At 31.1% G+C, this 15,078-nt stretch overlaps 1 protein-coding gene across 1 annotated transcript; it reads right to left on the bottom strand.

Moving 5' to 3' along the window:
* Window positions 1–2,833: 2,833 nt before the first annotated feature.
* On the bottom strand, window positions 2,834–8,943 carry LOC129889429 (sulfite exporter TauE/SafE family protein 3-like). The gene is made up of 12 exons (XM_055964717.1): window positions 8,464–8,943; window positions 7,662–7,821; window positions 6,841–7,041; window positions 6,689–6,753; window positions 6,405–6,438; window positions 6,216–6,292; window positions 6,051–6,137; window positions 5,865–5,915; window positions 5,551–5,772; window positions 3,640–3,733; window positions 3,411–3,551; window positions 2,834–3,285 (listed from the first exon to the last, which is right to left on the bottom strand). Exons 1-12 carry the CDS (start codon window positions 8,677–8,679, stop codon window positions 3,200–3,202), a joined length of 1,434 nt encoding a protein of 477 aa, XP_055820692.1. The 5' UTR covers window positions 8,680–8,943; the 3' UTR covers window positions 2,834–3,199.
* Window positions 8,944–15,078: the final 6,135 nt, after the last annotated feature.

Genomic DNA, 15,078 nt, shown 5'->3' with positions numbered 1-15,078 from the left:
GTTGGAACACGACTAAATATAATAAAGAGCCCGTTTGGATGAGCTTTAAGTTAAATCAACTTAAAGTCCTTTTTTAGCTTTTGAACGTGTTTGTCTAATGCTAACTTTAAGCCATAAAATTTTAAAGTCAGACAAAAATGAAAAATTAGGATTCTTAACTTTTTTTTCTAAGTGCTTAAAGTCATTTTCTTTGACCATGAAAATTACTTTTATATCCCTTATATTTTAACTAAATTCCCAAACTACCATTTTTATTCTTTTAACCCTAAAATTCACATCATTTTCCTCATTTAAGCACTTTTATCCAAACACTCAACTGCTTATTTATAAAAATAACTTTCAACACTTCAAAGTTCTAAAAGTACTTCATACATAAAAGTTATTTTTTTTAAGCCCATCCAAATAGACTCAGAGGGCTATGCTTTTAAAAAAGAGACATCTACTATTGCACTACTAAGGTAGACTTCAGGCATTTTAATTTAATTCTCAAATCGAGTAGCATTATTAAACATGCAATTAACTTAAATAAGAGACATCAACTATTGCATTATCTCCATATATATAATTAACTCTCACACTTTCTACTCTACCTTAAACCCTAATTTATGCTTATATAATAAGTATTATATTCCCTTAAAAAAACATCTCAAAAATTCCACTAATTCATGAAATATTCACAAAGAGATCAAAATATGTCAAACTCTTTTTAATAATCAAATATTTTGAGAAGATTCACAAATCATTTCATGGAGATTAAATTCAAATCATCCTAGTTCGAGAAATGCGCCATTAACGGCTCTCGAATCAAAGGAGAAAATCCAGAGAAAAGAATCAAGGGAGAAATAGAATTGTACTCGCACTATTTATCGATAAAATATTCTTGTTTCTTCAAATTTTATGTACGATTGAATTTATTTTTCATATATTTAAAATTTGTTGCAAATAATATGTTAATCATTTCAGTTTATTTCAAATTTTGAAAGGAAATTTTCAACTAATTGAATGTATTCTCATGAAACCGTGAATCATTTGTTAAATCCACCAACCATTCTTGCTCAAATGTTTTTAGATAGCGTGAAGAAAAAAGAATGGTAGGCAACAACTACCCTTTGGTTCTTGGCATCCACATTTGACTTTCAATATTCTAAATTAACATTTTTCTTTTATATAATCTAAAATCAAGTGCAATTTACTCCAATGGCTAGAAATTGCTTGTTATTTACAATATAAATCCATCCCAAGAAAGATGAACGGTCAAGATTTAACAAGCAGAAAGACTTCTTTTCCTTTGTGAAACACTAACTCATTTGTCGGATGCCGCATAAGACGCATGTGTTTATTTGTGCAACTTTATACAAGTTTAAGTGTTTACTTATACATATTTAAAGTTGGAGGGTATAGATGTCAACTAAAATCAAGTTAAACGACACATTTATGTATTATGACAACTTAATCACTTCCTACCATCTCAATGATTTTTCTTTTTAAGACTAGGTTTTATTTGATGAGTGTGGTTCACACATTATGGTGGATGGTAACTATTTCTTCATTTTTAATTAGAAATTTTGAATTTGAGATCTTGAATTTGAGATCTTGAATGAAATTATTTTTTGATAGGGCACACTTACCTAAAAATAAATTTTTTTGACACAAATCAAAATTAATTGAATTTCAAAATAAGTACCGAAGCCAAATGAAAATAAAAAAAGTTTGTCCTCATGTGATTGTCGTCAACCATGAGACACATTGAAGGGTTAATTATAGTATATGATTTTTGGACAAATTATTGATTCAAATTGATTGACACGCATGTGCCAACTCAGAAAACGATCTTCATAAAGAAAATCAATTTGGGTCTAAAGTTGTTAGCTGGAATGCATGCCCCCTTGGAATAGAAGTCCCCAGAACAGCAGCTTTCCTGGCTGCCCAACCCTTCCTTGAACCCCCCCCCCCCCCCCAATATTCTTTTAATTGCAGATTATGACCAAACTTTGATGCGTGCAATTGGATTAGGTAAAGATTCATAGAATAAGAATGTGACACAGATAGTGGAATATTATACGATGTATTTTTATATTATCGAGGACATGACTCTAAATAGAAAGGAGTGGAGGTAATGGATTAGGATAGAGGGATAAGCGGGGTAGAGGATATCTTGACTTGTTAGTGTCTATCGTAGTACTAGTCGTAACCTTATAGTTCTTGTCATATGTTATTGTGTATAATTATCAATATTTTACTATTGCTTGCGTTCTTTCGTGTAGATTTTGCACTGTTTTTCTTAGTAATGACTATGTTTTCTTTTTATTTTACTTGGATTTGATGTACTTGAGCCGAAGGTCTTTCAGAAACCTTTCTATCTCCATGAGTTAATTGTAAGCTCTAGGTTTGTCATTGCTGTTCTAGGTGATAACAAAGTTATAATTAAGCCATTGTTCAAACTTCCAGAGGCCAAGTAAAATTCACAAGCATACAATACAGAGCAAGCGCAACATAGTAGTGGATTTAGGATTTGTTAATTGGATTCACAATTAAGTATTTCTAGATATTTAATGGATATTTTAATACATATAAAATTTGAATAAAAATTACTGGATTACCGTGATTCAACAACTACTACTATGGTTCCCCCACTGTTCTTACTATTATATTATCCCAGTGGATGGAGGTAATGTACAGTGAATTAACCTGACTGTTTTCCAGTCGAAAATCCTATTATTCCCTCTATTCCATATTATTTGTTCACATTAGTAAAAATATTTATTAAAATTTACAAAATCATCTGAATATCGAAGACCGAGTGAAGTACTACTTGCTAGCAAAAGGGACAAAGTTACAACACCGAATGAATAATAATTAAGATTATAGTGTTTTACACCAAGATAACAACACATGAGTTTTACAAATTAAATGACTTTAAGAATTTCTACCTCTTTTGCCTCCATTATTTCTGGTGTTCAAAACTGAATCTCATTTCACCAAAACATAACAATAAATTCCCACATTATCGTGGGAAAATGATGAAAACCCCTAATGGGAAAACACCCATAGCATAGATATACCAGAGCAGATTCATTGCCAGTGTATATCTAATGTAGAATTGAACTAGCTAAATTGAGATGGTGGTTATCTTCCTCCACCAACCCAAGAATCGGTCTCCAATGTACGACCACTTTGCTTCACCTAAACTTGAACTTAATTAAGGATCATATTTGCAAAGGTTCTCAAAGCCCATGTATTCATGGCGCTGGATCTTCCCAATCATGTTTGAGATACCAACCCCACCTGTAAAACCAGAAAGGAAATTGTTATACCAATTCAATCTGAAAAAAACGGAGAATGAAGTGAGAACGATTAAATGTTTGATGAGTTGCTGCTACTAAAGCACACTATAAAATACGAATACGTACCTAGTGAAATTGCGCTCACAAAAATTGTGAAGGCAAGGATGAAGATGATAAGTGATGCTCTTCCTAGTATCATAATCATTCTCCTCACAACATGTTGCCCTATCAAAGCAGCAACAGTTGCCACGGCGACAAAGTACATAGCTGCGGCAAGAATACAACTTTCAATTCCTATATAAAGGTGAAAAATGCACCTTATAATCGAATGTTAATTTAAAGGATCAGCACATACCATAAGGAACTGGGAAACGTTTTAGAAGGTAATACTCTACAACAGACATTGATGAGGAGAACATCATTGCAAAGGTGGCAGTGGCACTTGAAACCTAGTAGCAGAAACACAGTAACATGAGACAATCGGTACACAGTATGATAAGAAGTTGAATAGATATGAAGACAGATCAAGTAAAATGATTCTTCCTCCAAAACTCCCTTAAGTTCAGTGATGGGCATTCCAGTGAAAGGAAAATGGTAGTTTTTTTCTTTTTTGGTTAAAAACGATATATATATATATATATTGTACCATCATAATACCAACTACATTTTGAAATTTATACATATGCTGGTTTATAATTGGACTAGACTTATAAAAGAAAAAAAATATTCTAGTGTAATAAAATAAAATCCTAGTAAAATTATATAATTTTACTTCACTTAAAAAAATCCTAAATTTTATCCTAGTTAGTCATGGACAACTTCCATGCAATAAATGGTGAGAGATTGTCCTGGACCCAAAGCAGTAAAATTTCCTAATGTCTGCTTGCGATATATACAGACGCTAAAGACTAAGAATCAAACAACTCAATGTACTGAAAAATTCATAATTCTAATGAAAGCAAAGAAAAAAACCAACCACCACGTATGGGGAAAAAACAAAAATATGGGAAACTTCAAAGACGACAAGATAAGCTCTTTTAGCTGTAAGATTAACATGGATATCAGGTATGGGTAAAATGAAACACGGAAGGAAAATTGGGACATGATTCATGCATGAAGCTAGAGAAAGATGGTTTGTGAATGTCATAATACACAAATATTAATCCAACATGTCAAGAAATGATGTATTCAAGAATTTTGCTTAATTCTACATTCAAAAGGAAACAAACCTACTAACTTAAGTGAACATTCAGCACAAACTTTCTGGTAGAAGTCACTGTTTCTATTGACCATGGAATTTGTTAAAAATCAAGAGGCACATTTAAACATTACTAAACAAGTGATAATTGATATTGTCTCTATCAAATATATTTAGACCCTCTTTTTTTAATCGAGATATCTGGGCACCTTCTTATCTATGACTTTTGTTGTTTGAGTCTCTTTTTCAATCCAGGAACTCAAGAATTTATCTGTGTTTCTAACATATTTAACATCCCTTCGACTTTACATTTGCATCCAAAAAATTTACCATGCTTGAGCTCATGACTAAAATTTTAATCGTTAATTGCCATTTTGAGTACCAACAGATTATTTTCTCAGAATTTCCAAAAGGTTTTGTTGCCCGTATGCAAGTTTGGTCTGGCTTAGATTTCATAGCTCAAGCCACCATACATCTAAGGCAGATCAGCCCAAGCCCAAGCCTCCCACCAACATTGAGGGACAGTTGTCCAATTTTGTGGCTATTTATGTGTTTAACAAAACCATATGGTCATGGTAAAAACATGATCATTGAAGATTATCGGCTGAAATAAAACTCAGCAAAAGCATAACCACCAAAATGAACCAACCATAGATTAGTAGCCCTAACAACAACAACAACATACCCAGTGAAATCCCACAAGTGGGGTATGGGGAGGGTGGAATGTACGCAGACCTTGCCACTACTTCACACCAAAATGAACCAACCATAGATTAGTAGCCCTAACAACAACAACATACCCAGTGAAATCCCACAAGTGGGGTCTAGGGAGGGTGAAATGTATGCAGACATTGTCACTACTTCATGGAGATAGAGAGGTTGTTTCCGAAAGACCCTCGATTCAAAAGTATCATCTCCAAATAAGGGAGAGAGAGAAAAAACCCAATATATATAGCATAATGGCAAAAAACGAGTAACACAACACATAGATTAGTAGCCCTAATGTATGAAAAAAGATTGATAATTTTTTTTTGCTCCATACCACTTGAGGATAAAATGTACACGCACCTGAGGAGGAACACCCAGCTCCAAAAACATAGGACCCATAATAAATCCTCCACCCAAACCAAGAAGTCCCCCTACCATACCAGCTACTATTCCAAAAAAGCAATAAACAATTAGCTGCATCACCCGGAAGTTAGTTCCGTCTTCTCCCTTGGATTCAATCCTTCTCCAACCCTTGTACAGGCTAACAGCTTCATAAGATGATACACCAAGGGCAACTGGGATCTGCAGGGCATTGAAAGAGTCCATGTTCATTGCTAGAATAATTTTTGGGATTTTAGAGTTTGCATCAACCTTTAACATAGATAAATACGAACCTGCATCAGATTCACCACCCAATATAGTGGTGTACAATTGTCTGTATAATTCTATTTCCACAAAACACAAGGCGAGTTAGTTTACAAAATTTAAAATAACTTTAATAAACAATCCAAACTCGAGGGCATCAACTCCGAGTATATGTGGACCATAAACGAAAAATACAGATAAGGAGAGATGAAAACCTTGCCAATTTGCAGTGCTAGAAATGCAACCCAAACAAAAGACAGGAGTCCAGTTTCCTTCCAGCAAACATTCTCCATGATAGGCACCTAAAATGACATAGCTTATTAGATCTAAACTATCAGGAGAGGTAGAATATTGTCATTTCAAGATCTACGATAAGTTACCTCAGGTTCGGAAGACTCTGTTTTTTTCTTTTCAGCGTCATTGGTGGGATCACCAGGAAGGAGCTTGTACTCTGCGTCTTCACCAGCGATGAGCACAGAAAAACCATATCAGCGGGAAAGAAAATAACACTGAGATTGAAATCCCATCAACTCATATATAATTTTTTAAAAATTGATTGTATAGACTACCATTTGCGCCTGACTTTTTCGCAGCCTCAGTCTCCTGAAGTAAGAAACGTATGATCATCAAAAACCAACACTTAACATATATGACCTTATTTATTTACAGAGCCTTGCTAGAATTCAATGGGACAAGGCATCAGATATTAGGAATAAAATCACCTATCAGACATGTACAGAATGGATGCCACTAGAATGGGTGAAAAGAGAGAGCAAAAGTACAAACAATTCAGACGTGCTGTTTCAATGGTGGACAGAATACAGTATTCAAATAGGAAAAAAAAATCTTTAACCTTTTTCAGGATAGTCTCTTTTTTCCATGTCTCAACGCCTCGCAAAAACGCCTTGGTTGATGTAGCTGCAACAATTATGTAAGTTCAGAAATTTTGTTGGAGCAGTGGGTAAAGGAAACACAAAGTGTGCCATACTTCAAGTGCATTCTTACCAATGAAGAGTACTATTAGCAGAACAGTTACCATCCAATCAGCAAATAACACATTGAAAGTAACTCCAATACTAATGCCAAGCATCAGCATTGGCTGGATGAGCACGGCCAAATCATAATCAATAATAGGCATATCAATCGTTGGATGCCTGAGCTTTAGATTATAGTAAACAGTGGAGACTGAAGCTCCCATGATCATACCTGAAAATCAAGAGTAGAATCTATGAGTCCCTTAACCAGTAGACAGCAGCTAAGAAGAGAAGATGAAAATTCATAAATTAAGACTTGCTGCTACGGCGTTGTGCTGATAGCCTGATATATTGTGAATTCCAGAGGGGGTTTACACTTATCCTGCCTAAAGGGAAAAGACGGGGGGAAAGCATTTGTCAGGGAGTAAATTATCTGATATGCACATCTTGTCTAATCTAGCAGCTATTTTTCTTTTACAAATTCAAAAGGTGTCTTAAGCTAAAAGCCCCTATATACTTCTAACAGAAAGGGAAAAGAATATCCAGCAATCTGCCAACATAAGATTACGGAATTAAGCTCAAAGACTTCAGAGGGAAAGAAGTTTTATTGGTAAGAAGGAGCATGAAGAAAGTCTTCCACTGAAAACTTGAGTCAGGAGCAATTCCAGGCAAAAACTTCAGGGTCTATTAAGTCATAACTCATTAAGTTCCTTCACTTAAGAAATCATGGGCAAGTCCAAAAGGATCAGAATAAACAAAATATTCACCAGAATTTGTTAAGTCATTGAAGTCATGACATTTAACAACCAAATATCTTCAAAGTCAATCTTATACTAGCGCTCCCTAACTTACACTTTGAAATTGCAGTAGATGATTTTGGATCAAATCCAATGATGAGAGACAGCATAGGTACGAATATGCCACCACCACCAACACCACCTACACTCCCAAATGCTGCTCCCAAAAATCCAATTATCGAACCAACAACAATTTGCCATCCAAATTTCAATTCCTGCAATGACATCCGGTAACACACATTCAAATTGTCAACCATGTCAACAGGAATAAAGCAAACAGAAGGTCAGGAGCCTAATGAAAATAGTGGCCAAGCAGTAAAAGTTGGATTGTATAAATCAGTGTGACACATGGAAGTCATAGGTCAGACTTCCAACATGCCACCATCTCAGAGATCAGAAGCATTATGCCAGTTTCACTTTCAAATGGAGAATCAACATCAACTACTCTGCATTGCAAACTTCACATTAACCAACTTACTCATATATCTTATTTATATGGATTCCATCTTAGTCTTTTTTTTTTATCAGTTTTCTTTGAACATCTTCATTCCTTATCTCTTCTTGATCTCAAACATCAAGTAAATACACATGTTGACATCCATATTCTCCAACTTGAGAAGAAAAACAAAAAGTGCCACAAGAATATGCATAAAGATAACCTATTGGTGCGTTTCATGATCCAGATTCAATTTTAGTCCATTAATGGTCCCACCTAAATAAGGGTCACTCACTAACAGTACCAACTACCACCTTCAATCAATCTTATATTAGATCACATAAAACTAACAAATCACTACTAGTTCTAAAAACTCAAAGCTACAAAATACAACAGAATTAAAAAGTTCAAATCTTTTTACCGGCCAAACATGTTGGTAACCAGATTCATTAGGCTTCCACAAGAATTGCACAACTGAAGTAAGTAAATCAGCATCTGACTGGTGAGTTGCATTTTGTGCAACACTTTCCTTCTTCAAACTTCTTTCAGCTGAAACAAATATAGCGGCCAGAAGAAAACTCCAAGAAATCGACAATAACGGCCGAAAAACCTTCCATCTTGATCCAACTCCAGCCATAGCAAAAACAAAATACTATCTTTCCTCCACACCCACAACCCCAAAACCCCAAAAAACCAAAAGTGATTACAGAATTCTTAGAAATTCAAACAGAATATATATAACAAGTTATAGCTTGAAAACAAGAAAACTAAAAGACCCAATTTCTTTGTTTGGTAGTAAAGGAAGGAAATTTCCTTATTTCTAACCAAAGAAAAGAAATGGGTATTTGGAAACAGAGAAAAAAATGGGAGAAATGGGAAGAAAAAGAAGTTTTGTACATACAAAGAAGATGAATGAATGAATATATAATAAGAAAAAATGCGACAAAAAAGATACTCATGAATCTAGAACGCGATGACTACACAAAACGACACAGTTTGAGTGGTTAATGAGTACAAAACGACACAGTTTTGTGTGTGGCCCCGAACGCAACAACTCTTCAGTCCACCTTCTTTTGCTTCTCAATTTCTCTCTAATTTTCCCTTCTCTATTAAAGTGGAGTAACTTTTTTTTTTTTTTTTTGAAAGAGAATCTAGCGAGTCTGGAATTTTAAAATATAGATGTACTATTATATATAATATATATAGGTTCTCTATTCCATTTTACATGGCATTCTTTTATTTTTAGTTTGTTTTAAAAAAATGTCATCTTATTTATAATTAAAAATAATTTTAATTTTAATTTTTTTTATTCTTAATGAAATAATTTACAATCACATAAATATTTAATAATTATTTTAGATAATAAATTTTTTTAAAAAAAAAATTCTTAAATATCGTGTCAAATAAAATAAAACAGAGTATATATATATATATATATATATATATATATATAATGGGAATGGAGAGAATTTGAATCCATGAAAGTATTTACGAAATCCACGTTTTTCACATTTAACACAATATGAGGAGAATATATAAAGAAGAAGCAACAACTTTATTAAAAATGCTTAGATTCTTAAAAAATATCAATAGATATATATTGAATATTATAAAAAAAATCGATATGGGTGCAATAATAAGTTTAGAAAGCTCAAGCATAATTTCTAAACAATAGTTATTACATAGTTTGTACAACTTGTTTCATTTTTATGTTTATAAAAAAAAAATTAAAAAAATTTAAATTACATATCCAAATAATATTTCAACTTCAAATCAATTTAATTTCATATTACACGTTCAAAAATAGAGCGATTTGCCATCTTGCGATTCTTTCAACGTAATGAGAATTATTGGGAGTCCATAAACTAGAAGAGAGGCAAGACCTTATCAGGGGAAAAAGAAACAAATTTGTAAGTCAATATTCTCACCCAACGTGGGAAGGAAAAAAAAAGAGTAAACAGGTAAACAATCAAAGATCTAATTTATTTATTATTATATAATTATAATTCCTCTTTACAGATTTTACTCTATTTATTATTATTATATTATTATTCCTCTTTACAAATCTTACTTTAAAAGCCAGAACCAAAATCAGGACAAGCCAAGTCTTCTTACCTAACACAATTTAATTTAATGAATAATTAAGTAAGAAGTACTTAGTAAAAAGGAAACACAAGCAGAAAAGATTATAAAAAGTGGTTCACATTTTGGTCTAACAAATACTATATAATAAATATTAGTTGATTCAGATGTGAATCAGATCTTCAAATTGTTTATTTGATTCCTTTCATAAAGTTAAATATTGACAATTAGTAGAAGACATCTCTTGGTTATTGATCCAAGTTTAGCACATGCTCTTACACCACCACTAGTTCCATTTTTATTTATTTTTTAAAAAATAATCCAATTGAAATTTTTTTTCTTTGGCATTAAGTTTTTAAAATTAATACAATAACTAATTTTCAGTCTCAAACAAGTTCAGATAAGATAAAAAAGTTAAATCTTAAATTCTTAAAGCAAGCAAAAAAATAATAATCATGTTTTATAATTTTCTGTGCATTAGTAGTGATTCTCTTAATTACTTACTCTCGAATGTGATTGTGATTTGTGGGCATAGATAAGTATTACTCCCTCCGTCCCATATTAAACGAACACCTTACTAAAAATAGTTATTTCATATTAATTTGACCACTTAATAAATTACTATAGTATTAATTAAAATTTTCTAATTTTACACGTACAATTAATATGACTTTTTGAATTGAAACGATTCTCAATACTAGCTATTCTTATATTCTATGAATATTATTTCCAAGTTATTTTTATATGCATTGATATAAACAAAAAGCAAAATAGTAAAGTTGATCAATCTATTAATAATTTCTTAATTATTGTGTAAAATAAAAAATACTCATCTAACATAGGACGGAGAAAATATAACATGAGATAAAATAAATAAATTTTTCTTTATACAATTTTAATTTTTATCGATTACAAAATACCTATTCAGATACTTAATGCCCACCATATTGTTAGTAAATTATTTATTTATTTATTTATTTATTTTCATCTAGTGCTCGATATTGACGTTCCATCACATTAATTTAGATTCACATGTGAAAATTTCAATGAAAATCACTTCGCTTCGTACCAAATATATAATAGTATTTGTGAGGTACTCAATAACCAATTCATAATATATATTTTATTTTTATTTTTTTATAATTTTATGGTTTACTTAGAGCCCGTTTGGATGAGCTTAAAAAAATAACTTTTATGTATGAAGTGTTTTTAGAACTTTGAAGTCCTGAAAGTTATTTTTATAAATAAACAGTTGAGTGTTTGGATAAAAGTGCTTAAATGAGGAAAATAATGTGAATTTTAGGGTTAAAAGAATAAAAAAGGTAGTTTGAGAATTTAGTTAAAATATAAGGGATATAAAAGTAATTTCTATGGTAAAAAAATGACTTTAAGCATTTAGAAAAAAAAAGTTAGGAATTCTAACTTTTCATTTTTGACTGACTTTAATAATTTTATAACTTAAAGTTAACATTAGACAAATACATCCAAAAATTAAAAAAGAGTTTTAAGTCTTAAAGCTCATCCAAACGGGCTCTTACTCTAGTTTTCTTCTTGGCTTGAGCAGAAAAATGAATTTTGTAGCTCTTGTAATTTGAGTATTGAAATCACGTGGGTGTAATCTCTTTATAGCATTATACACCAAAAGAGAAAAAAATTGTAATTTTGGAAACCTTAGAGAATATAATTCTCTCAACAATTTTGTCATGAAATTAATTGAGGAATTGTTTGAAAGGGTGTATAAGAATAATAATGAATATAATGTATTAATAGATTTAATTTATAATTAAGTCAGTAAAATGTATGTTTTAGGTTCTTAATTTTGAGGGGATTCGAATTTTATCAAGAATAAATTATGTGTTAATTTTTTTACAAATAAAATTAATTATTTACGATAAAAAGTACATTATTTTTTATTATAAACTTATATTATTTTGTTCTCTTTAACCTTTTTAAAATAGAAAAGAAATCAAGAAAATATGATTTTCCTTCTTATATTATGTCCTCTAACATGATCACAATCAAAATTCATTCTAGAAAAGATAAATAGTCGCTGTAAATATAATCCGATCTAAAAATCTAGAGTCAAATCCTGAGAACTAATGCTTAGCTATAACTATTCAATATCACTAAAGTATCAATTCAATCAACTTCTCAAGGTATAATGTGTTTGAATTTTTGTATTAACTAGCATGAACAAATAAAAGAAAACAATAAAATCCAAGTGATCAAGTGATTGGCGATTTTCTTAGATTTAAAAGGCCTATGATGATGATTTTACCAAATGTAGGGATAAACTCTGAATGTTTGAATTATTCTCTATCGATCATGAATCTTTTTTTATCATAAATATCTCTCAATCAAGTGTAGTATTTTTCTAGTGTTATTCTCTCGAATTAACCTAGCTCTACCAATTAATTTATTCATTAGATCGCTTTAAAGTTTCGTTATCTCTAAGCTCCATTTTAAGTCTAGGGCATTAATCTCCGAATAACTTGAAGTGACGTTGCTCAATTAAAACTTAATCTCATAATCTCTTTTGAGTAAAGTAAAATATAACTGCAATATTAATTGAGAATATTTCAATTAACTACGATCAATAAGTAGTTGAACAAATAGAGCTAATAAAAACGACTCAATTATAGTTAAATAGAATCATGAGTTCATCCAACATATGATTCCATCAACATCATAGAAAATTATTGCATGATTCTAAAGGAATATATATATATATATACACACACTCAAGTATTTTTATGTCTACTGAATATGCAATATGAGTAATAATTTCCACACTGATTCTTTCCAACTAGAAAGGATATACACAAAAATAGTTCATTTGCATCTTGACGGGGGTGGGGGTGGGGCAAGTGTCTTTATGTCTTTTTCAATTTGCTGTTTCTCTTCTTTAATTCCTTTTTTTTTTTTGCCGTTTTTTCCTTTTAATTTATTTATTTCTGGTCGGTGCAGATCAATCGTTTTATTATCACTATAAAGACTCCAATTATTTTAGAAACCAAAAACTTAAATATGTGCTATATTTTCTACCAAATTTCTACTGGTAAAATTCAATGATATTAATTATCCTCTTAATACTTTTTTTAAAAAAAGAAATAATCAAATTCTCTCTTTTTGTTTATTCTTTTCTCCAAGACTTATCTAAAATGTATCTCATTCTATGGGTTGTAACGTTTTATGAATTTATATGTTGGTCCCCCCTGTCCACTTCGTGTAATTAATTAAACATGATTATCATACTTTTTTTTAATCCTTATTATTATAGCTAGAAACATTCATTATATTGTCTAAGAGATCGTCAAAGTTGAAACTTTGATCCCAGAGTTCATATTGTTTCTATGGGTTATCGATTTGTTATTTAAAATTTATTGATTTAATTAATTTGAATTCGTCATTTTTTTCATATTAAAGAAAAAAGTAATCAATTTTAACTTTTATTAGGAGATTCTTTTTAAGATTTGAGCATGAAATTTTTAATTAAAGATAAATAGAATCCATTCATTTCAACGCTTAAATTTATTATGTAAGAGAATATCATTTATGCATAATAACAATATCATTCAAGATTCTAAAAGCAATTATCATTGCTCTTAAAACCAGAGTCAATATTATAATTTAGGTTTCTCTATATGATTAACTACCATCAAGTAACCCAAGATTCTTTATCCAAACTAACATACATGATACAAATAGTATTTTTCCATGGAAAAAAGTATCTACTCATGATGAAATATAGGAAAAAATTAAAAAGGAAAAAAAAAATGTCGTTTTCGTTATTTATATATGTGTTTGTCTTTTTTTAAATATAAGGTAGGGTTATTTTCATTATTGATAAGTGGAAAACCAGCTGTAATTCCAAAGACAAGTCAGATAATCCTTATAGCATAAATATTACTCCATATAACTTTTGACTCTCTCTGATAAGCCACGTTTTCAATAATGTGACAACTTCCGGTAATTAACTTGAACAATGTAAGATTTTTTTGGGATCATAGATCGTCCATGTGAATCAATCCATTCAATCTTATCCTATCTATGAATAAAAGGATAAATTTAGTTTTATATTAAAATATAAAATAATTAAATTATAACTGTTCAACCTTATCTTTTAGGATAAGGCTAAACAGTTACTGTTCAATCTTATCTTTTAGGATAAGGCTAAACGGTTACTGTTCAACTCCCTTTTGAAAAAGGAGAGAGAACAGTTAATTTAACTGTTCTTCGTCTCTCCTATTTAAAAGGGACATAGAGTCTTTTGCTGGAAGTAGGTAAAAGTGGTAAAAGGGGGCACCTACTCTTAACTCCTTGTATAAAAACATTACGAAATTTAAATCAACAACCTGAGTAATTAAGTCAAAAATTTCTAAAAATCTGAAGTAATACACTTGTATAAGAATAACACATAAAACCCCCATTGATACTAGTCTAAAACAGGTACAAGAGCTGCTAAGAGTAAAAATAAATTAAAAGACCAATGACCCAACTTCCACCAAGAAGAAGAAAAAATAAAAGCTGCTAGAGAATCGCTTTCGTCTTAACCTAAGAGACATAACTGACCCCGCAATCAGACTATGCCAAGTGGCATAGCAAGAGTAGTATCAGTACAAACAACACGTGCTGGTATGCATCATCGTTCAATCTGATACCCACCACATAATGTATGAACAGAAAAATAAAAGATATTATAATAATTAACTTTATCACTCTATCCACCCCAACCAAATAAGTACACTCCTTACCCAGCTGTTCACCACTCCAAACTTCAGAGCTGTGAGTTATGATCCCTACCTTACAATTACTCAATCAACTAATAGTCTTCACCTAGCAACCTTAGCCACTCAATGGTTCCACCCAATTATCACTGATTTTCTAGATTTATCAACAAACACAAACAAAAGGGCATTTAGTTTATAGATATCAAACTTGATTTTCTAGTAAA

This window comes from Solanum dulcamara, chromosome 5 (assembly GCF_947179165.1).
Source record: "Solanum dulcamara chromosome 5, daSolDulc1.2, whole genome shotgun sequence".
Lineage (NCBI taxonomy): Eukaryota > Viridiplantae > Streptophyta > Magnoliopsida > Solanales > Solanaceae > Solanum > Solanum dulcamara.
The sequence above is the reverse complement of the archived record's forward strand: the minus strand, read 5'-3'. Positions and strand labels throughout refer to the sequence as shown.

Coding starts and splice junctions, on each gene's coding strand:
- LOC129889429 (XM_055964717.1), bottom strand. CDS start 8,679: ATGGCTGGAGTTGGATCAAGATGGAAGGTTTTTCGGCCGTTATTGTCG. Junction 6,138..6,215: donor CAGAGTCTTCCGAACCTGAG/GTAACTTATCGT, acceptor ATGTCATTTTAG/GTGCCTATCATGGAGAATGT. Junction 3,552..3,639: donor ACGTTTCCCAGTTCCTTATG/GTATGTGCTGAT, acceptor TTCTTGCCGCAG/CTATGTACTTTGTCGCCGTG.